This window comes from Pleurodeles waltl, chromosome 1_1 (assembly GCF_031143425.1).
Source record: "Pleurodeles waltl isolate 20211129_DDA chromosome 1_1, aPleWal1.hap1.20221129, whole genome shotgun sequence".
In the NCBI taxonomy this organism is placed as follows: domain Eukaryota; kingdom Metazoa; phylum Chordata; class Amphibia; order Caudata; family Salamandridae; genus Pleurodeles; species Pleurodeles waltl.
The window spans coordinates 438,234,942-438,258,136 of record NC_090436.1 but is presented as its reverse complement, the minus strand read 5'-3'; the positions used below and the strand labels follow the sequence as shown (position 1 = coordinate 438,258,136).

Sequence of the window (23,195 nt, the reverse complement as noted above, 5' to 3'; positions counted from 1 at the left end):
GGTTATATGTCGGGGAGGCAGAACAGGTTGGCATAAATGCCTGAGATCAGTCACTGGCTTTATTGTCATTATTATAGATCTACAGGGTACCCAGATTTGAAATGGCAAGTCCAATGAAGTATGCCGTGTTAATGCTCTTTCAAACCGAAAATGCTACCCAATCTGGGCTCAGGCGTGAGTATTTCTTGTCTTGCTCCTTTGACCTTCTTGATTACAGTGCTAAGCCTTTTACTGGAGCCTATGTGATCTCCCTTTTATTCCTTTAGAGGAGGTTGATGTTCAAACATATAGAAAAACATGTTGTATCCTCTACAAATTGGAGACCTCTTCACTCAAGGTCAAGTGAAGGCGGAGCAGTTCATCACTTTAAAATTATTGATAGAAACATATGCACTGTATTACACAATATAGATCGCATATTTGTACAAAACAAATCCAGATCTTACCAAGTCCAGAATAATCATCTGAATAAGTGGAATCGACAATTTTTAATGTTTCAATCCTTTGAACATGCTTCAGGCAATTAAGAGTTTTTCTGTTTTCGCTTACATCTGTGCAAAGGTGCATTGACAAGGATTTCAACTGTTTGAACTTGTATACATTTGAAAAAAGATGATCTAGAAAGAAATGGAAAGCACCAAATGTTGAAAGTGAGAGATGAACATTGAAAAATCTGTTTTACATGCCACAAAGCTGCCCTTTATAATATAAACGCATCGTGAAATATTTATACATAGCCGCTCGGAGATAGAAAAGCTATCTATCAACATTTACAGTGACTAAAACTAAAACAAGTTGTAGACACTGATTAGCAACTAAGGCTAAGTATTTTTTTACACAGACACAGTGGAAACACAACTTTCCCTTAAAATCTTGTTCTAGACTTGCAAGAAAAAGGCTCAATCAACCGACTCTCAAAGGGTCAAAATCCTATGCAACATTTATAAGGATGAAATCGAAAATGAATTATCTGGGTCAAGCAGGTTCTGAAAACAGTCTATGACATGATCATGCTCATCAAAATGCATATACAGCACAGGCAATTGCCAGTCTGGGTCCAAATAAAGGCACTGATCGTTTTTATACAATTACTTGTTTTTTTGGCGTCAATTAACGAGGGGCCCATTACCAGTTGCCCTGAATTTGATACGAAATGTTCTCTTCCGACCCAGGGGCTACAGTTTTTAGACAGAGTGTTACCCAGACTTTCGTCGGATTTCACCAGAGAGAAGTGGCCCAGTGAAACACTCTCAACCCTTGATGTTCTTGTGTAAGTTCAGCTCACTCATTGGCAACCCTGTCGCTGCAAGGGATTCTTCATTGAGAGTTATTAACCAGATTTAACCGAGGGGAAAACTACTGAAAGCAACTGCCTTAGGCAGGTACCATCCCTCCTCTGGAGAAGGTAGATATCTGGCCTAGGTCCTGGGGTTTGTCATTATTACTTATGAATACGTGGTCTCCTCCTCCCAACATTTCATGTAAGAGCTAGCATTTGTTTGCTGCAAACAGGTTGAATTTACGGTCTGTTTAGGCTTGTTTGTACCACGTTTAGCTTTGGGCCACAAACATCTTCCCTTTAAGGAAACTGCTCACCAAAAGTGCTGTCCTCAAAGGTTTAAAGAGCTGCTGATAAAAGCAGGAAAACATGGACTGTGCTATGAATGATATCCTTATCTAAAGGACAAATGCTGCAACTCGTGGATGCTGTGTTCATTTTGATAGCCTTTGAGCTGCTGAAGCTTCTTTCTTGCCACCATGTGTGCAGGATGCTGTGGCTGCATGCACCCTGCGTTTTGAGCGTGATTGCAGTGAGCTGGTCTGTGCCAGAACAGTCGGAAGCAGCGGCGCACAGTCTGCGTAGAGTAGGTGTCCACCTTTTGGTGTGGCCAGCAGCATAGGGCTTGCTGAGCTTTTCTCCATGCCAGGTGTGTCAGTCACAGTAAGTGTGGTTTACCAGCAAGATTACTGATGCCACGGGGTGCCCGGAAGGGACATCGGGACAGGTGAAGCACTCCATTGCTGAGGTGCTGAAATTGCAGTAGGGCTTGTGGCAGGCCATGCGGTCGGCTGTCGGGGACCTTGGTTCCGTAAACTGATATTAGTTTGCTGAGGAGGAGGGAGGCTTGAACCCCCTCAGACATTCTGCATGTTTCAGTCAGCTCAGTTCAGCTTTATTCGGTTCAATTATAAGCCATAAAAGACAGAATAAAATATAAAAAATACAGTTCATAGGATCAAATCAAAGCATACAATAGACTCAACAATACAACATAATGACAAAGATTGTGGCATCGAAAAAAATATGGATCAGATCTAGATCCACTGTAATCCTCACTTACCAAATAAAAGCATTTATAATAAACCATTAAAAAACGCGGTAAACGTTTACCATTAATATGATCATATTAAATACATCGCTCTCTTCATAAAACATTAAAAATACTCAAATCGTAAGACAGGTTTAAATTTCTAATGGTCCTTCTAATCGTTCTACACTGCCATCCAAAATTGGCCACAGACATGTAGATAAAAGGGGTATGAAGTTGTTATAAGTAAATAGGATCTGGTCTGCATTGACTTAAATTTACATTTTTCAAAAACAGAGGAGTAATATAGTCCTTACGTGGTAATGAGTAATAAATGCATAAGAATAGCACATGTAAAGTGATTTGCAACGGGAGCCCACCATAAGGGCAAATTCTCACTTGACTCATATATTTCGGGGAAATCTACCAAAACGTGTGCAGCGTTCACATGGAATCGCCCAAGTGCAAACCAATGCTGTGTATTTGTGACCACTGTAATATTTGGTTGCATGCCATCCTTAATTAACAAAAGTGAATGTGATACAACTCTAGTATTTTGCCCACCCATACTTGTCCTTTCTTTCCTCCTTACATTCTTGAAAATCATACTGAGAGCCATCTTACTGATTCTCATCAAAGCGTCTGCATCTTCAAGATACGCATGCATACCTAGGGTGTGAAGCATTTTCCTTATATATGTCAACCAGGGTATCTGGTCTGTACGATCCAATTTTAGACAGTCATCCACAACATCTCTATTCAACGCCGCAGCTGTTTTTGACCAAATAGAGGGCCACAGTATTAGAAAATTGATTTCTGAGTGGCAGAGATATGCACCCTGTCCAAGCAAGAACCACAGTCCCAGCCAAGGCAAGTCAGATACAGACCATAAGAGCACAGAGCAGGCAGGTTTAACTTATGAGGAAATGTATAAAGTATCTGTGCAACACTTCAAACAGTAAAACAGTGAAAAATCCACACAAAAAGAATCCACAGCAGGTTAAAAAATTAAGCTTAATTTAATGAACAAACAAATTCCAAATTAACAAAAATCAAATTAATAGAAGTCGAGATATACATTTTTAAAGATTAAAATGCAATATAGTGCTTAAAGGTATGAAGCGCCAACTGGGGCAATCTGGTTGCGTCAGTTGAAATCCAAAAGTTCATGGATGCGCAATGGAGCACGGGTCGGATACAGTCCCAGGTAAGTCACACTGAAGTTTTGTCTTCTCAGAGCTGAGCCAAGAGTCCTGTTTGTGGGGAAGAAGGTCGCCAGGGACACAGAGAGGGTTGCTGGTGGTGGTCTGTGGGCACAAAGACTAGGCTGGACATCGTGGACAGGCAGACTGGAGCCTTGCAGCTGTGAGCAGCAATGTTTGCTGTGCACAGAGATGAACTTGCGGTAGCTCGCTCTGACTCTTTGTGCGAGTGGCATGGTTCTTTTGCCAGCAGCCCGTTAGCGGTTGGACAGTGTCCAAAAGCTTGATTTTAGGAGCCACAAAACCACTTTTAAGGTCCCATGACTGGAGGGGTGCCTTTTAGGACTCCGGAGATGGTTGAAGATGGGTTCAGGAGTTGTAGCAGATGTGTTGGAAGTCTTTTGTATTCCAAAGACTTCAGAAGAACAGGAGGCAAGCCAGCAAGCCCTTGGAGTCACTCTGGTTCTGAGTTGGAGAGATTTGGGTCCAGTCCGCTCACTACCAGGCAAGGAGGGCAGCCAGCAGCAGGTCAGCACAGCAGAGAAGGAGTTCAGCAGAGTCCAGCAGAATCCAGCAGAGTGACAGTCCTTTTATCAGCACAGCAGTCCTTCCTGGCAGAGTATCCATAGGCCCAGAAGTGTACCTATTTGATAGGGTCAGAAGTTCAGTTCCTATACCAAGTGGTGCCTTTGAAGTGAGGAGACATCCAAGAGAGGCATTTCAAGAGCACAAATTCCTTGCCCTTCCTGTCCTAGCTTCAGACACACTATAGGGGGTTATGCAGCCCTTTGTGAAGGCTCAGAACCCAGCCCATTCAGGTGTGTCAGCTCCTCCCTCCCATGCTGCCCAGGATGGCCCACGAATATGCAGATGGCCACTCAGTCACACCTAAGCTCCCTTTGTGTGTGGCTGTCTGGAGGGAATGCACAAAAGCCCAGCTGTCACCCACCCCAGATGTGTATTCAGAGACAGGCAGCAGGCACTAGATGATTTAAAGTAAGAAACTGACAAATTTCTAAAAGTGGCATTTTCAGAATTACAGTATAACATCCAACTTCACCATAAGTTGTGACTTTAAATTGTGATTCCAGAGACACCAAACTTTACATCTCTTCCCAACTGGAAATTACACTTAAAAATGTAATAAGACAATCCCAATGTTAACCTATGGGAATGATGGACTCTAATTTAATAGGTTTTCACTACCTGGGCATGTAAAACTTAAAAGTACATGTCCAACCTTCTAAATACACATGATCCCTGCCCTTGGGGCTGTCTAGGGCCTACCTTAGGCTTGACATATGTATTAAAAAGGAAGGTTTGGGCCTGGTAAGGGGGTTAACCTACCAGATCAACATGGCAGTTTAAAACTGCACACACAGGCTCTGCAGTGGCAGGCCTGACACATTTTTAAATAGCTGTTGAAGTAGTTGTCAGAATCAGTGCTGCAGGCCCACCAGTAGCACTTAATTTAAAATCCCTGGGCACATGTAGGGCACTTTACTAGGGACATGTAAGTAAATCAAATATTTTGATAAGCCAATGCTACCATATTTTAAGTAGAGAGCACATGCACTTCAGCACTGGTGCAGTGGTAAAGTGCCCAGAGTCCTAAAGCCAACAAAAGCGATTTAATCAAAAAGTGGAGGGAAAAGGCAAAATGTCTGGTGATGACCCTGCAGAAAAGGCCACGTCCAACACACAGTAATAATGGGGACAATTTAATGTAGTCTTCAATATAACTGATACCTAGTTCAGAGTGGCAAATAAATGATAAGTAGCTAGGTACACCTAGCAATTTTTTGAGGAAGAAATTTTCCACCTTTTGGAGATAATCCACATTTGAATGCTCCCAAACTCCCGCAGTACAGCAGGCCACAAGGACACATTTATGTCTACAAATATCTATCATTTCCTTAATTGGTTTCCTGCCTGGCCTGTTAGCAATGGTAAGAAAACTCCAGCAATAGCTTTCGCAAATATAAATCTTTCCAATTTGCTTCAGGTGGTACCAGTTACTGGAAAAATCAAAATGCAAGCCCAAATATTAAAGGTATCAATATTCATTATTTATTTCCCATTAACAAAATGAGGACATGAGTTTCTCTCTCTGTCTCTCTCTCTCTATATATATATATATATATATATATATATATATATATATATATATATATATATATATATATATATATAGTATATAAATACAGCCTAATATTAACCATCTTCATTTGATTATAGTTAAAAACAATTGAGAAGTGTAAAGACCAACCATCATAATTATATAAGGGGAATTATTGTTAAGACACACCTACGTGCAAAGTAAAACCATGTCTATGTCAAATTCCATCAATAAGACACCCTGGATAAGTTTCCCTTTAAACAAAAACCTCCCCTCTCAGGTTATTCCAGTAATAAAATTGTTCATGTCTGTGCAACATTCAACCTTGCTCCACAGATTTTCTATATAGAAAACAAGAAACAGGCATTTGAGTACATACTACAATTGTCATAAAATATGATTAAAAACCAGCTGACCAAACCTGGTTGAAACATTTCCCTCTGAGCAAGGGTAGAATAAAATTCTTCAAAGGGACCTTAAAAAAATTGCAAAACATTACATAATGTAAGTCATCCTGAGAAGACTTTCCGTCATGGTCAAAGGGGCCTAGGAAACTATACACAGTATCATCAGCCAAAATACTACTTAATACATTCAATCTAAAATGGGTATCAATCAGCAATGAGAATCCCTTGTGACTATTGTTAAGAGGGCTCCATACCTTGAGTGGTTTTACGTGGAATTTAATTTCTAACAGTAGGTTAAGCTACTCCTCCAGATTGTAGTTTTTGGGGGACCATTCAACATCTGCTTTGATCACTAACTCGGGCGAATCAAACAGCTCAACCCTACCCATCTGGTGGAAGTAAACCCAAACATATTTTAACCACTCTATTTCCCACCACCTTTCCAAAACCAAACAATTCCTCCGAATTACTCTATTGAGGAGACAGCCGGGCATCAGCCAAACGTTGAGCCACATAAAGAAGAGCCGTATGCCTATGACATCCAAAAGAAACCTGAGCTGCAATTCTTCATGAACAATGTACGTGGGGACACCCTGGGGAAACCGAGCAATTTCCTGGAAACCTATTTTCAACCCTCTCAAGTACAGGCATGTCCAAGTATCCCCACACCTCGCTCCCATAACTTGCGGAGGATGTGCATTTTTTTTCCATAAAGCTTGACCATGGTTCCCACTGCCTGCTTTCTTAGTCTCAAGGCAAAGGCAGCAATTGCAGAGGTAAGTCTGATCAGCGTGTTAGATTCCCCCTCCAACAGTGGCTTCTCAAAGTGTCAAATACTACCTCTAAGTAGGAAAAAGAGTCCACTTTTGCAAGCAAATGATCATTGGCTAGGAACTGCAGAGATCCAACTTGCTTGCAGCCCATCTCCATCACAAACGATTTCGCATGGTTGGCAAGTAAATCCAAATCCTCCATGAAGGCAACAAATGAGTCCACAAGCTGCTGTAGACCCAGAGCGGTCCTGGCCAACAGCCCTGCATCATCGTCATATAATAATGCTGGGATAACTTGAGAACTCACCCTGGGCGAATCAGCCATACATTCAGGGGATTCTGTTATAGGTTGTTAATATGCAAGGTGAAAAGGAAGGGTGCCAGGAGATATCCCTTGTGCACCCCCCTCTTTCTCACAAAACGTTCTGTACAAGAAGCGCCTGGAGATCTCGCACCACCACACTCATATTTTTGTGCAGGTCCCTAAGGAAGAACACAATATCTGAATCTATCCCCATAGGTAACAGCAAAGGCCATAATTTATCTCTATTTACCTAGTCGAAGGCAGAGGTGAGGTCCATGAACACCAGACAGACAGACCCGGAACTGGCTACTGTATACTTACTAATCAGGAGATGTAAGTTTAAACATTGATCTGCCCTACTCAGTCCAGGTCTAAATCCATACTGTTAGTCCAGAACTCCACTCTTGTCCTCGACCCAGGTCCTAAGTTTATTGAGTAGAACTCTACCCAGCACCTTAACTATTGAGTCAATCAATAAGATCGACCCATAGCAGTGTTCGGCAGCCCTGTTCCCCTTATTAAAACTTTTGAAGATAATAGAAGAACCCCAAGACAAGGGGGTGCCCTCTCTCACTGCAGTATTTAACACGCAGGTCAACAATGGGGCCCAAACTTCAGGAAGATCCATATAGAAGTAGGCTGGAACACCGGCAAGGGCAGGGGCCGTATTGCTTGAGAGATAGCTATTAGTACTTCATCCAATAGGAAGCCTGAGTTAGAGACCCTTACAACTGGTGGAGGCATAGCAATACTCCCAGATGGGTACACTGTGTTATAAATCCCCTCAAAATGGAGGATCCAGGCCAATGGCTTTAGGTGGCCAGGTCATCCTTTTGATAGTTCAGTATAGGAGAATTTATTGTCTTCCAAAATAGGGCACAATTTTTAGAGAGGCCTGCCTCAAGGAGATCCTCCAATGACTCTGCATTTAGGTCCCTCTGTCATCTCTGTATTTCAGATTTATATGCCTTTCTACAAGCTGATATCAATACCCTGTCCTTTGGTACCGCTTTAAGACCTTTTCTCAAGCTTCTGTTTGCTAATAAGCACCCCCACTCGAAAAACTTCTTAGATCCTTCATTATTTGGAATTGAGGGTTGGGATAGTAATGTGAGCACTGTGTTAGTAATTTGCATAAAGGCTTCTAAAACTTTAACATGGTTCCGGGATTCTACCAGGCAAATGTCCAGCTGTGATGCAAAGCTAACAAACAGCTCTTTAAAAAGTGACTCTAGCACCACTGAGGCCCATTTCAACATTCTCCGTTGGTCTGTGCAAGTACCTTGCTCGCCCTCTTAAGCCTTGGTTCCCTGGTTTACTAAAATTCCAAACCAAGATTAACCAAACAGGGTTGTGGTCACTACTACCCACCTTATCCACCTGCATGGAATTAAAGAGGATTAAAAGAAAAACAGACAAGAAAATATAGTCAGTAGTTGTAAAACAACCGCAACCTGTAAAAGTATAAGGCAGGAAACTGCAAGAGTCAATTGACAATGAATCACAGGCACAAATTAAATTATATTTACAAAGAAGTGAATTATAATTATTACTATGCAAGGAGTGCTCCAAATGATAGTCCCTACTTCCATCCCCTTTAAGGGCTAGCTCAGACACGACAACCCTCTCTACATGGGCGGATATTGGGATCAGCATTTAAAATGTCACTGCCCATCGAACATGTCAAGACTATCGAGCTCGTCAAGGATGATTCAAAGGCCAAAGTACGTCAATTTGTGGGCTGTTGAAAGATTGCATTATACAAATTTACATCCAAAATATCAACACCAGAGGGGAACTGAAGAAGAGCTCCCAGGATATTTGGGGAACCATTGGGTAAAGGCTTCGCCTAGCACCGTAGGGTTAGAGCAAATAGCAAGGCTAAACCACCCTTCGGTCTACCTGGAGCCGCCCTGATCGCAGATGCCACTAGGGTTACATAATCATTTAAAAAGAAACCACTCAAAGTATCCCATGTCTCTTGAAGAGCAATGATCCATGACTTCCTAAAATTTGCCTGGGCTTTTGTTGTTTATCCCTGCTATATTCCAGCTTATTATATTAATTACATTATTACTATGCAATCCATTAAGAGTTTTTTATTTGCTCCTTGTAAAATGATCCACAGGCAACAACCCATTTGGGACGAGGGATAATGGTCAATCATTGACCTGCAAGTCACTTTGGGGTTCAAACTGGTTAGCCAAAGGAGTAGTAATCTGTTGATTAACAGGTAGGCATTCATAACCCCCTTCGGATACTACAGAGGATGGAGGAGGCCTTATCTGCCATTAAAAAGCTCCCAAAGGTAACAGGCGGAGTCCATAATTTGGTGGAGGATAACAGGAGAATGCAGAGAGAAATTAACCACCACACATCTGCCATAAAAAGTTTTAGAATATGGCTCCGTTGACTTGTCTGGAGAAAGAAAAAAAAAGAAAAAAGCAACCCAACTTCCTACTATGGGTTCCAGAAATACCAGAATCCGTAAAGAGCTATAAATAAAAAGCTAACCACAAAAGACAGAACAAAACCAAGTCAAAGCAATACATATACAGACAAACAGTCAATACATTTTATTAAGTGATACCTGAAAAATCTATATTGAATCAAATAGAAAAACTTGCTACAAAAGCGTAGTCAAAAACCACCCACTATATAAAAACCATAAAAAATCATAGGCATACAAACTCAATCATACTCTAAAAGAACACCTAGCACCAAGAAGAGTCAAACAAAGAGAAGGAAGGAAAGCAATGATGTTCCTTCTTATAGTATTAATCAAATTAGCAAATTACAACTTAAATATAAAGACAAAAAAACAAATATTTATTTTATATATTGATGTATAGTCTCTTAAATTAATCTCTTTTGTCGCTGTGGTGGAACATCCATCCCATCCAAAATCTTGGTCCCAGTATGCAAGTGCCGACGTACGTTTCGGTGAAGAGTGACCTGGACAGGTCACTCACCTTCATCAGGGCACACAGCTGATTTAAATATCAATAGTTATCCCAGGGGGGGACTATAGGAATTCTCATTCAAATACCTATAATAAACAAGTTATTATTATATTTTAGATAACAATACTAATGTGAATTGACCGAACATAAAAGACCAAACAAACATAAAACAGGTAACAATAACAACAAAAAAGAAACAAAGAAACAAATACAACAAAAGAAAAGAGAGAGAGAAGAAACCAAAACAGAAAAATAATTAATGCCCAATAGAATGAAAGTGAGAGAAAAAAGAAGCAAAAAAGATTATTTTCCCCACTGTGAAATACATATATTGAGATCAGATTACCAGTTGTTACCATGCAATACATCTGTCTCAGAAAAAATACACTCAAGATTACCAATCTCAAAAGTGTGTATATCAGCTATATCTAATCCATCCACGATGAACATGCAATACACAAAATCATAATAATCAAAAAAACAATCTTGTGTTTGAATATATTTGCCATCGTGTTAAAACAAAATCAAGGAAATCAAATGTCCCAAAAAGAGCTCCCATATTCCGAAGAAGATATCACCTGGGTGAGCATGCATATTAGGAGATGAAAATGCCAAGACAAGAGTCGAGAGGTCTTACTTGAAAGGCTGTTATGACTCCGTTAAGGATATAATAAATACTGATTGTGATGTCTCACATTGGAAGGACTTGAAATATCTACAGGAGATAAAATATACCAAACAAGGATAATTTAAATATGTTCTATACCTTATCCTCACAGAAACCAACCAAATAATTGTGAGGCAACAAAATCTCACCTAAACCTCATTGCATTTCCTTTTTTGCCGCTGGGATCCCACATGTAATTCTCCCGAGACAAATATACGCACACTGAAAAAGAAAAATGTAATCGCAAGGGAAAGCTAAGAATGACCTGCCCTGAAATACAATGGACGCCATGAATCTTAAAGGCAAATATGTTCCATTCAAGTATTCACAAACCCAGAAAGATAAATAAACAAAACAAGAAAATGAGTGCAAAAAAAACCTCACCTGCTTCCACTTATATACCAATATGTATAGATGTTATGGGCCCCTTTGTTAAAGTTGTGACCGCGTAAATCTAAATTCCGGTGAAGTCAGAAAAAGGAAAGGCAACAGCTGAACCGTTTATAAAGCCCATTTTCCGGCTAGCGGAGCCACCAACGCACTTTCGGGATGTCATCCGAAAGATAAAAACCGAGGACGGACAAAATGCATCCTGAAAATAAGGGAACTGCGTAGCCGCCATTTTGAGACGGGGCAAAAAATAAAAATAAAACAATAATGATACCGCCTTGTCTGTGCGGTAAGTGAGATATAATAGAAAATGTGCCAAGAAACTACAAATGCCCCACTCTTAAATGCATTGCCAAAATGTCTGAGCAGCTGACACGTTTCCGAAATATCTTGGAAAGTAAACACCAAGGACGGACAAACAACTTCCTGCCTTAAAGAAGACTAAGAAGCTCCATAGCCGCCATCTTTTATTGGACCAAAACTAAATGAACCAGATGTGAACACTTTATTTATTTAAAGGATGTTACTTAAATGAACGTTGCCAAGAAAAATTAAATCAAATTCTCAACTTATACAGAGACTGAAACAGGAGGGACAAGGCCGTATATAATACAACAACTACATTGAAAACTGAAAAAAACTGAAAAAACTGGGAAACTGGAAAAAGCAGAAGAAAGCACCCGAGAGTCCACTGTTTGTAAAAAATAAACCTGCTACAAGGAAAAAACCTTAAAAAAAGGCATTCTCCCACGGAATCCTTTCGTTCAGTCCTTGAGTCGCGGTATCTAACAAGTATATCCAAAAAACCTCTCTTTTCTTTCTGTATTTATCAGAATCACCACGGGACGTTGTAATCTTTTCTAAAATGGTCCATTTTAAGTCATCATATTTGTGACCCTTCTCCCAGTAGTGATCTAGTAGGGGAGCTTGGGAGCGATGATTTTTGATGGCTGATTTGTGCTCACTGAATCGTTGCCTAAATTGTCTACCTGTTTCGCCCACATATCCTAATCCACAAGGCACAGTATTAGATATATGATATTTGCACTCTGGCAATTAGTCATGTTCTTTAACTTTATCATTTTTTTATTATATGATAAAGAGTCTGATACTACGGCATAAGCGCAGGCATGACATACCCCACATCGATGGTTTCCTAAGATGGGATTGGCTCCTGTAATGCTTCTTTGTAAGAACTCATTGCCTTTATTGAACCTTGCTTGCACCAACTTATCCCTCAGGTTAGAATTTCTTTTATAGGCGAACATAGGTTTCAGAAGAGGAGCATGTTCTTTATTAGTGTTCAAGATGTTCCAGTGTGTGTTTATGACACCTTGTATCTTGGTGTTGATGTTAGAGTGACTAATAACACACACCATCCTGTCTGATTTATCTTTTTGATGTGAAACAAAAAGGGCCTCTCGGTTGTAGAATTTGGCCCTCTTATATGCATCACGAATAACCCTATGGGGGTAACCCCGCTGTAAAAAAGTATCCTTCATAGTCATGGCATTACTATCATATTCCTGCATGGAACTACAATTCCTACGAATCCTGAGGAACTGACTGAATGGAATTTCTGTCGTTGACTGTTGACTTGTCAGACCATATTAATGTAGTCACACAAGGGCCTCATGTGTCTTCAGTGGGAGCCCATCCAATTTGTGACTTCGTTCTTTAGCTGAGAATAGTTCTCACCCAGTCGCGTTCTCAACTTAGGGATGTTACTCAGAACATTTGTTGAGGGGCTGCTTCTGGGGGGGGTAGATTTATAACAGTGCCTTCTTCCTTCAGCACTATCCCCCCCTCTGAGCTAAATATGTGGCCTGTACACCAATCAGGATACTACTAGCCCTAGCTCCTTTCAGCTGCGGCATAGACTTAGCACCCTTAGAATGCACAGTTCCTTGATTAATTAAGTTAAAGTGAGACTGACCTGGATTAGATAAATTGATGACAATCTGAACGACATGACTAGATCATCCCATCTGCTTTTTTTTTTCATGATCTTGACTGCCCTCCCCAACACCCCCTCCCCTAAAATCGAACTCCGAATCACACTATTAAGCTGTTGAGCTTTAGTTTGGGCTGGTGCATCCCCGTGTGAGAGTTCGAGCTAGTTTGCAAAATGGTTATAGCGTCTTCAATACAGCCAAGTCTGCAATTAGGGACGTCATATTGAGATTTCGCTACAGGTCCCAATCATGCCCTCAGTTTGCCCAACAATGTCTCAGCAATGTCTTCCTTGATGGGCCCGGTTGTTTAATGGCTGCCTTTTCTCCCCATTCAAGCCATGGGAGGACGAAGACGGCAAGACATAGGAAGAACGCCATCCACGCCAAACAGTAAGGAATGACTTTGCTACGACAGAAAATGTGAAGGAATAGTGGATTCTATGAGGGTCTTGAGCAGCGCAAACCCCTTGCACATCAGTACTGTGTTTATAAGGATTATAGCCTCCCCTTGGGGGCCTTCAGTTTTATATCGGATGTGTGCCCTGAGGAAGGTGGGTGAACCTTTGGGTCACTTAACACCGAAACGCTCGACTGGACTTCAACCCTCCACATGATCCATGACTCTTGGACATTTTAACTTATGAGAGAAAAGTCAATGACCGTGCTGTGAAGGTATTGAACCACAATTATATGAACTCCCATAATAATGTACTTAATAGATGTTGAGGACTTCCTATTAAGTGATATTGTTGAATCCACAAAGGGATTACATAGGTCCTCTTGCTTGGAATCGTGCTTGATTCTTTTGGGGGGTGTCTGAATTTTTCTGAAAATGTTTCATCCATGTTGTTCTTGTTGTTTTCAATAAGTATGATTGAAATTGTGTGAATGATAGTTTTTCTTTTTTTATATTTTTTGGCCTTTTGCATGTTGCATAGGATAGGACTATTTGTGCTATGTATATGTATGCAGTATTAAATAAATGTAATTATAATTGTAAAATAAAATGATATACAGTGTCCTTATATGAACGTATGTTAATGACCTTGACTTGACAGGTTGTTATTATTAAATTCACGGATTTCGATTGATCAGAATCATTAGTGAAGGTGGGTCATTTGTTTTTTGTTCCCAGTTGTTTAATGTTCACTTAGCCTGACCGGGGCTTGCCACCAGACTCAACCAGTTTAATCTTATTTGCTTTCTTTGCTTTATTCTGTGCATCTAAATTGAGGTTTCCCATTGGAGTCATTGGTATCCTCCCGTCCAAGGGATCAGCAGGGGAGGCTGCCCCCTTACTTAGGCCAAGTTCTTCCTCTGGTGATTTAATTTGTTACAAAAGGAAGAAAAAAAAACAAGAGGGAGGGTCCAGCCTCCTCCAGGCTGACGGGCGTGAATGGGCCTGCCCTTGGCCTGGGCTTCAACCAGGCACAGTCCAGTTCCACAACGCGGGGATGGGCCAGCACTTATGATCGCACTGAAAGAGGTGTGGTGATACCCAGCCGCCTACCATCACAAGGGGCTGCTGGGAAGTGTAGTCCTTCTCCCCTATGAATCAGCATGTGCGGAGCCTGTTGGACCCCTTCTCATGCTGGGCTAATGTATAGGGCTTCCTTCCTTGGCCCTAAAAAGTAATTTGCATACCGTGTTGTGGGGATACAGCAGCGCTTATTAGCCCACTGAAAGGGATAGTGGTGATACCCAGCCACCTCCCACACGGGGTGCTGGGAAGTATAGTTCTTCTACCCCATAAGATGGCAAGTGTGGAGTCTGTTAGCCCCCTCCTCATGTGAGGTTTCTGTATAGTAAGGGCTTCCTTCCTTGGCCCTAAAGAGCAATTTGCATGCCGTGCCACTGGGATACGACAGTGCTAATGATCACAGTGAAAGGGGCTGTGGTGCTACCCAACCACCTCCTCTCACATGGGGCGGCCTGGGAGTGTAGTCCTTCTCCCACATGAGGTGGCAAGTGTACAGTCTGTTGGCTCCCTCCTCACGCAGGGCTAATGTATAGTTAGGGCTTTCTTCCTTGGCCCAAGCAATTTGCGTCCCACACCGCGGGGATACAACAGCGCATATGAGTGCATTTTAAGGGGGCATGGGGATATCCAGCTGCCAACTCTCTCACATGGCACTGCTGGGAAGTGCAGTCCTTCTCCCCCACAAGGCGGCAAGTACAAAGTCTGTTGGCCCCCTCTTCATGTGGGGCTTCTGTATAGTTAAGGCTTTCTTCCTTGGCCCCAAAAAGCAATTTGCATCCTGTTTCAGTCATTTAAAAGTTCATTAGGTGAAGAGGTTTGCTGGTGAATAACACAGATTTCTGTTGGGGCAGAGTTACTGAGCATTTGTTTTTGGAAAGTATCCTGATATATTGTTTAAGTAGGTCTAGCTGACAGTCCTGAAGATTTCCTGGTCTTGAATGGGAGTGCAAGTACTGCAAGTTCAGGCATCCTGATTTTGAAGTCTTTTTAGTTTGTCACTGAGCTTCTTTGGAGGCCTGGTGTGGACAATCTTACAACAGCCCAAACATGATGCCATAATGGGTCTTGTTAACTCTATCTGGGGTTATCTGTCCCTGTTTGCACCACAGTGCACCTTTAAGTAGGAGTGCGGAATGCAAACGGTGACCTGCACTCTACTACAGAAAATACGCTACCCCATGGCAGACACAAAATCTCAGTTGCCCTGGGGGCAGCACATTAATGAAAGGTGGAGTTTCTTTTTGAAGCTGCTGCTCCCTCCTTTACAGTACAGGGGGAACCCGGCCTGCTTTACAAAGGGATCAAAGATCTACTTGCAGGCGGGTGCAATGAGTGATCGGCCTAGCAGCCCTGGCCAATCCTATGATCTCATATCATCCCTCCACCCATGTCCCAAGCCTCCTGCACAGCATTCTGGGGCAATCCAACATGGAGGAACACTTTTTCCCCGGTCAGAGATCCTGTGCCCAACCAGAGATGTGGCTATGATACTGGGCAAACCCTCCCTTGTGGTCACTCCAAACTGGTACTGGGATAGGTCTCCTCCTACTGGTTTTGGAGCAAGTTGGGTAGATGGAAAAAGGAAGAGGGACTGGTGTCAGGTTCATCTGTTTATGACAGGGAAAGCCCCTTTAAAGTATAACTAGTCCTTGGGCACAGTCGCCAAGCCATCCTGCCAAGCGAAGGTCAGCACCTGCGACACCCTAGCCCTCTATTCTCTGTCTGGGAGAAATGCACATCTCAACACAGGTGAGCCACCCAGCTGTCAGGTTACAGTTGAATGCTTACAAGCTTTAGGCAGAAAAATGTAAACTTAAAAAAAATGCCTTTAGCTTAATAGTTAGACAAAATTCGATATTACCTCTAAATTGCATTTTTGGATAATTATAAAAATATGTCTTTGAATTATTTCTATGGGTGGGCAATACATTTTGCTCCCCCGGCGGAGTTGGTGGAGTTTTGGCCACTCGGTGTTACACTTGTAACACGGAGTTTCGGCCAAACACCTCCAATTGCAGCGTGCCAGAGTTTTCTATTGCACGTGGCTTACCAAAGGTAAGTTGGTGAGTGCAAGTGAGAATTGGCGTTCCCAAGTGTGATTTCTGGGCACTAGTAGGGCACCTAGCTACATTTTCTCAGAGCGGGCGGTTGCGAGCAGTCACGACCATTCTCAGTGAGATAGTTGCCGCTCAAGTAGAAAATCTACTCGAGGGCAGCAAAACCAACTTGAGGAGCAGCACCCACTGGCACGCCAAATGGTGCCGTTTGCTCTGATTGTTCAGCGCAGAATGAGCTCCCCGGACTAAACATCAGTAAGAGCAGCGTGACAAGCTGATTTCTGCTTATTCGTGGAACTCCATGGAATATTGCTGAGTTTTATGTAACTCCACTTAATTCCAGGGAGTGAAATTCCGCGAGTTTTGCCCACTGCTAGTTATTTCTCTATCAGGACCAATCCAAATTCGGCATTTTATAAATGTAACAATGTAGTCCAGTGTTTTACAATGGAAGCAGCCAGCCTTGCTATTATGAAAATAGCTTTTCAGGATATTTCACTGTAAGAACATGTTCAACTTTAACAGTTGCATGCCCTGCTTTTTTTATCAACATGCACTGTACCACAATAAGGCCTACTTTTATTTTAATAAATCTCTTTATCTTTTTGTTAACAAGAGGTACAGCATGTAGCCTATAACAACCAGGATATAGCATAATACATTTCACCATATCTCAGCAGTTGTGCATTCCTCCTAACACACAGGTACACATTTCTAACAATTGTATCTAGTTATGGGTCTCCCACTTCCACCGCGGGCCGCATAGATGTTCTTTTCCTCCATTTTTCAAATAGAAGTGCATTCATACTCTTCCCTTCCTTCCTTTCTCTCTCTCTCTATAATCACTGACTATCCTTTTACCCTACTACCCCATTCCTCCGCATCCACAATATGACTTACCTAAGAGTGATTTATTCATATTTAAAAGGAAGGTTTAGGCCTGTTTAAAGGGGTTATTTTGATGGGTCGAGTTTGCATTTTAAAACAGCCACAGGCATGCTAACTGTGCGCATCTACCAGGCAGCCCGCAATAGTATTCACACATGTGAAGACGAGTCCACATGTAACCAGCCCAGTGCCCCTTACCGTAGCTGCTTTGCAGCGGCCTTATCTTAAACGGTGGACAGTGTAGGATTGAAGCTAGTGATTTGTAGGCAGCACAGCTATCAGTGATAAACACCATTGAGCCACCTCAACCAGATACAGGCATTCGTGTTTAGCTCTCCATGATAGAGCAAATTTCCTCAGTTTGCAAATTAAAACACATTAATTGAAAAGTGCAAACTTCTATGATGAATAACACACGCATAATGAATGCCAGATTTTAGTAGTTAATCACACTTAAACATTAAAAGAACATATACAAATTAATATATTGTTAGACAAGAGCTAGCCTAACTATTGGTGCCATATTAAATGTAGCTTTTACACATTAGGATTTAGAGGCCTGTTTTCGCATTAAACTGTTATCTTGCATAAGGTGTTTTTTCTCTTCCACTGCAGATGCTGTAATTTTCCAGAAGTCTTCTGTTAGTTAGTGAGTAGGCATTTGTTATGTATTAGACAACTGATAGTGAGGTTCTCCCCAAAGGAGAGGAGATGGCAGGAAACATGACTTGTGGGAAGAACTGTCTGAACCACAACCACAAAACGTGCTCAGTGTAAAAACTCAAGGACTTGATTCTATACTCCGTTGTTAAGACGTGAGAAACTAGAGAGTTTACCTGTTCCCAGAGTCTGCTGAGGATTGATTGGTTGGTAAGAATGGGGAATGCAAGATTTGTTGCAAAAATCGCTTTGGCAGAAACATATTAGTATATGTTCCTTAAATTACTTGCTGTATTCTCTCAATTTTATTTGTAATTCTTACTAACATGGTATTTAAAGTTAATTTGAAATACTGGCTAAGGGATTATTTGAATCTGTAATGATAATGAACAAATAATATTTACTGAACTAGTAAATCGATTGGAATTAATTTGTGAATAAAACCTGTTAACTCACAGCAACTCTCTTTAACGATTATTGTGAATTCCCCATTGGACGTCACTGTCATTGGTATTTGATGTAAATGATTAGTCCTTATCATCTCCCCTTGTTGACTAACAAAGGTCCATACCACCAATGGCGGGTGCTATTTAATGATTATACTCGAAGATTAAGTTTCAAGAATCCCCACTACGGCATCCATTTCATATTTTCATGGGTTGTGTTGTCCATGTAATTAGAAACTCCTCACACAGCAAGTGCCAAGTGTGTGAGGACCACTGTGAACCAGATCTATGGGGGTTTGTTAAACTGACCTTAGATACTCTGTGCTAATGATATCACAAGAGGGGGGTAAATTATTGTAATTTTTGTTCCACTTGTATGGCGCTTCATACCTTTGACTAGGCTCCAAAGCGCATTATCAGACATGCAGCACACTACACCGCCTGCCAGAAGCATGGTTGAAGGTGTGTGAGATATATGTGGAAAGTGTTTTTGTGTTTTGCATGAGTGACCAGAGTGGTGTCTAGATCACAGTGCTCAACAGTGTGATGGTGGGAAGAACAATGAGAGATTGATAGCACAGTTTACAAAACAGGATGCTGTAAATTATTTTGCAAGTCCCTTACAGAATTCCTCAATGATAACCGATTACCAACCAGTATTCTGTGCTAGTTCAGAGGGCAGTATGGGAGCTTCTTGTAATCTTAGAGAGACTGGTGAAGGACACAAAAGAGATCCACACAGATGGATTGTATTAGGGCTATCGATGATGCTAGCTGTTATTGTTGTACTACTATTGTAGCTTGAGTTGTTATATGGTGCTTTAATGAATCCAATTAGGGAACTGCTGAGGGACAAGAGAATGAGAGGAAGGGATACGACTACAATTTTGTTTGCTGTTTTATGTAGCACAAACCCGACCCAAAGGTATCCCCGGTTCCAAAGTCGGCAGCTCTGGCTGATATGCCAGAACCTCTCACATAGTATAAGCCATTGTTTTGTGTTTGGAAGGGTTATAGTGCTGTACAGTCTCCAATTGTAATGATGGGTAGACGATCTCTTTGTGCATATGCTGTTTACCCTTTTAGTAATGACATGTTTTGTTGGGTGGGCTGATGGGGGCTAAAACAGTGTGTCCACTGGTTTGTCTTTGGTGAAGCTCATTGACTTGATGCTTGTCTTTGAACCTGAACAGCGCTCTGCTGCCTTTTGGCTTGGTTTGCGCTATAGAAAATACAATATACGTATTCATCCATAACGAGATACTTTTTGTTGTTGTATGTATTCACTTTGATCCTGTGTGAGACACGTTCATCTTCTCTGGTTATGTCATACGTGTTATTGTTACGTACACGTTAAGTTTTGCCCTTGGTTAAGGCTCTTCGGGAGGGGTGATTAACGAGGGAGTGAAATGGGGACAGAACTGTGAGGAGTGGATTGGAATGCCAGCCCATCCATCGGAGGCACGGTTTCAATACTGATGTGGGATGTCAGAGGTTTTAATAAACATGTCAATCTCAGGAGAGTGGGGGCGTATATTCATAAGTATGGGGTTTAAATTACCTGTTTACAAGAAACATGTGCCAGTCGAGGCAGACAAAATAAAATGAATATGCAAAGGTTGCTTAGGTCATGCTGGCTAAATGCCAAATCGGGCGAAACGGCGCACAAACCACCAACACTCAAACTTGGGGGTTAAACGGCTGCTTTAATAGAACAGGTATGGACAATAAAACCTTGGCATTAGCCTTACGAAACTATAAACAACTCACTAATACATGAACACATCGTAAACATCCTACCCACACCCTCTACAAAACTTACCCCTCATCAATGCCCCCTTTCCATCACCACCTTGCCCCGACCCAACCAGTACCCATCTGTCCTGCTGTCCACCTTCTGTATTATCCCCTTGCCTTTTCCTCCCCTTTGCTCCTTGTCAAAAACTCTCCACCATCTCAACTTTGTGCATCCGTACCCTTCCCCCCAAAGCGTATCTGTAAAGACCTCGCTTGCCAGACCTGCCTATCAGTGACAAAATTAACATACAAAGCAAAAAATCATGTCCTGTCCTTTTAAAACACAGCACCAGCAAATGCCAAATCCAACCCTTGCCCATATGAATTTATTCAAAGCTTACAAACAAGCCAGTTAAAAAGTCCCAGATAAAGTGACTAAACTAGAAAAACCAACCCTTTTACAAAAATTTCTAATATTAGAAAAAGGAAATGGATGATGTGAAGAGAAAAACAAAAACGAGGAACTACTAATAAACGGGGAGGGCGCAAAAATAGCCAAACAACTACCCTGGGTCTGGAAAAACGGCCAAAAAGGCCTCCCACACCCTGCCCCTTCCATATATAGCCACCTACTAAGGCCCACCCTTCCGCTCCCTTACACCAATCGGATTATCGCGTGGTGGATTGTACCACCCACGCCTGATTTGCCCGGGGGGGGAGCCTGAGCAAGCCCTCACTCCACCCAAGGCCCCATGAGTGTGAGCCGTAATATCCCTCTCGGGGCTACAAAACAAGCTGGTGAAGTGGAAGGTCGATATATATTGTTGAATGGTTTATTACAGATGTAGATCTGGTAGGATAGTAGAGATGACGCAACCAACAGAAAAGGAAGTCGTTTAGCCATGCAGAGGTACATGCTACATAATCAGGGCTGGATTTTGTACTGATCGATTAACTTAGTTTGCAATATGTCTCTGACCTGTCAGACCATTCCACATTATTACAATTTACATTCAAATCTCCCACCTCGACATTATGACCAAAATCTTCAAAACACCCAGAGTTTTGCTGTGCTATGGCGGAAGAATTAACTTGCGTTTTTAATAACAACAAAAACACCGCCGTCGCAAAGGTAACTGAATGGGATGTCACTAGGGTGAAGTCACTAGATTTACAAAACTTACTAAAGAAAATGTATTAATGAGGCTGTAGAGGATAGAGGTGAGAGGGGGAGACACTGACATAGAGGTTAGGCAGGCAGGAGAGACCCTTATGCAAGAAATATTAAAGAAGTCAGTGGGAATGACTCCAAAATTCATAATTCAAACAAGTGTTGCAGAGGGAAGGTGACCATGCAGCCGAGTTATTAGCTTGGCTCATCACCTGTCTGTATCACGTCCGTTAGTGAAAGCTGGGGAACACTGAGACACACACAGGAAAAGATTAAAGCTGTGTACCACAGGTTTTACAAGAAAACTATCTACAAGTATAGCACATTCAGAGACATGTACAGAGTTTCCTATTTTCAGGGCATGGGAACTGCACAAACTAATGTATGTACAAAAAGAAGGGTTAGCTAGTCCAAGAACGTAAGAAGAACTTAACACACGTAAAACCCCGGAGGGTACGGGCTTCCTACAGAATAGTATCAGAGCTTTAATGACACAATAGCATAGCTTATGTGTTGGACCTGGTTGAACCCGTTTTTGTTGGCTTCTAGGACACTGTGCACTTGACCACTTCTAACCAGTGCTAAAGTGCTTATTCTTTCTCTTTAAAACTGGGTAAAATTGGCCTACACCTGATTGATACATTTAATCTACTTGTAATTCCCTAGAATATGCTCCTACATGTACCCAGGGCCTTTAGATTAAAAGCTATTAGTTGGCAGCAGCACTATATGTACCACAACTAAAATACCCTTTTAAAACATGTCTCAGACCTGCCCCAGAAGTCTGTAGTACAGTTTTTATTTTATTTTACCTGATATTTCAACCTGGTAAAATAAATCTTTTGCCAGATCTAAACCTTTCTTTTCAATACTTATACATCACCCATAAGGTAGGCCCTAAAGGCTCATGGGGCAGGTTGTCTAGTATTTAAAAAGTAGGATATTTGTGTCTTCGTTTCACATGTGGTGGCACTGATTTTTTTTCACTGTTGGAAGATCTACTTCTCTCATTGACTAACATCTGGTTGTCTTGTTATATTTCATACATGATAACGTTTGATTGGGAGTAGGTAAATATTTGCTATTTACGCTTAAATGAATTGTAGTTTAAAACCCACTTTAAAGGTGAAGTCGGATTTTAAATTACAGTTCAGAAGATGCCACTTTTAGACAGTTTTTCTTCTCACCCTAACAATTTGTGCCTTCTGCCATTGTTCTGGGTTACATGACTGTGAATGACTCTGCTGTTGGGTGTGTGTATTCATTCCAGACAGTGACACAGAGGGGGCTTAAGTGTGGACAGGATGGGCAATCCTGGCAGGATGACATGGAGGAACTGCCCCTAGCCCCACTCGCACATCAAAGGACCTTGCCTCACACACACACTTAGGGAACTGACCCCAGGCCTGTCCTGACAGGTGAAGGGGAAACCTTTCCAGAACGAAATGCTGGAGTAAGACAGGCTGTCCGTCCACACACAAAGGCTGGCAATAGGTATAAATGATGTACCTCCAGAGCCACTCATCGGACCACTCTTGGACCTGTGATCGTTACAGAAGAAAGATAGACCTGCTGCTCAAGGACTGCCTTGCTGTCTGAGAAGGAAGACTGGACCAGCTTACCTTCATCCAAGGCTAACCTGAGTGACTCCAAGGGACAGCTGGCTG

The 23,195-nt window shown here is 41.8% G+C and overlaps 1 protein-coding gene across 1 annotated transcript in view; it reads right to left on the bottom strand.

Moving 5' to 3' along the window:
• LOC138284976 (baculoviral IAP repeat-containing protein 1-like) overlaps positions 1-23,195 on the bottom strand; it is a 796,353-nt gene that overhangs the window by 285,746 nt on the left and 487,412 nt on the right. The window contains exon 11 of the mRNA XM_069224352.1: positions 447-617. Within this exon, the coding sequence (XP_069080453.1) occupies positions 447-617 (171 nt within the window). The remainder of the gene's footprint in view (positions 1-446; positions 618-23,195) is intronic.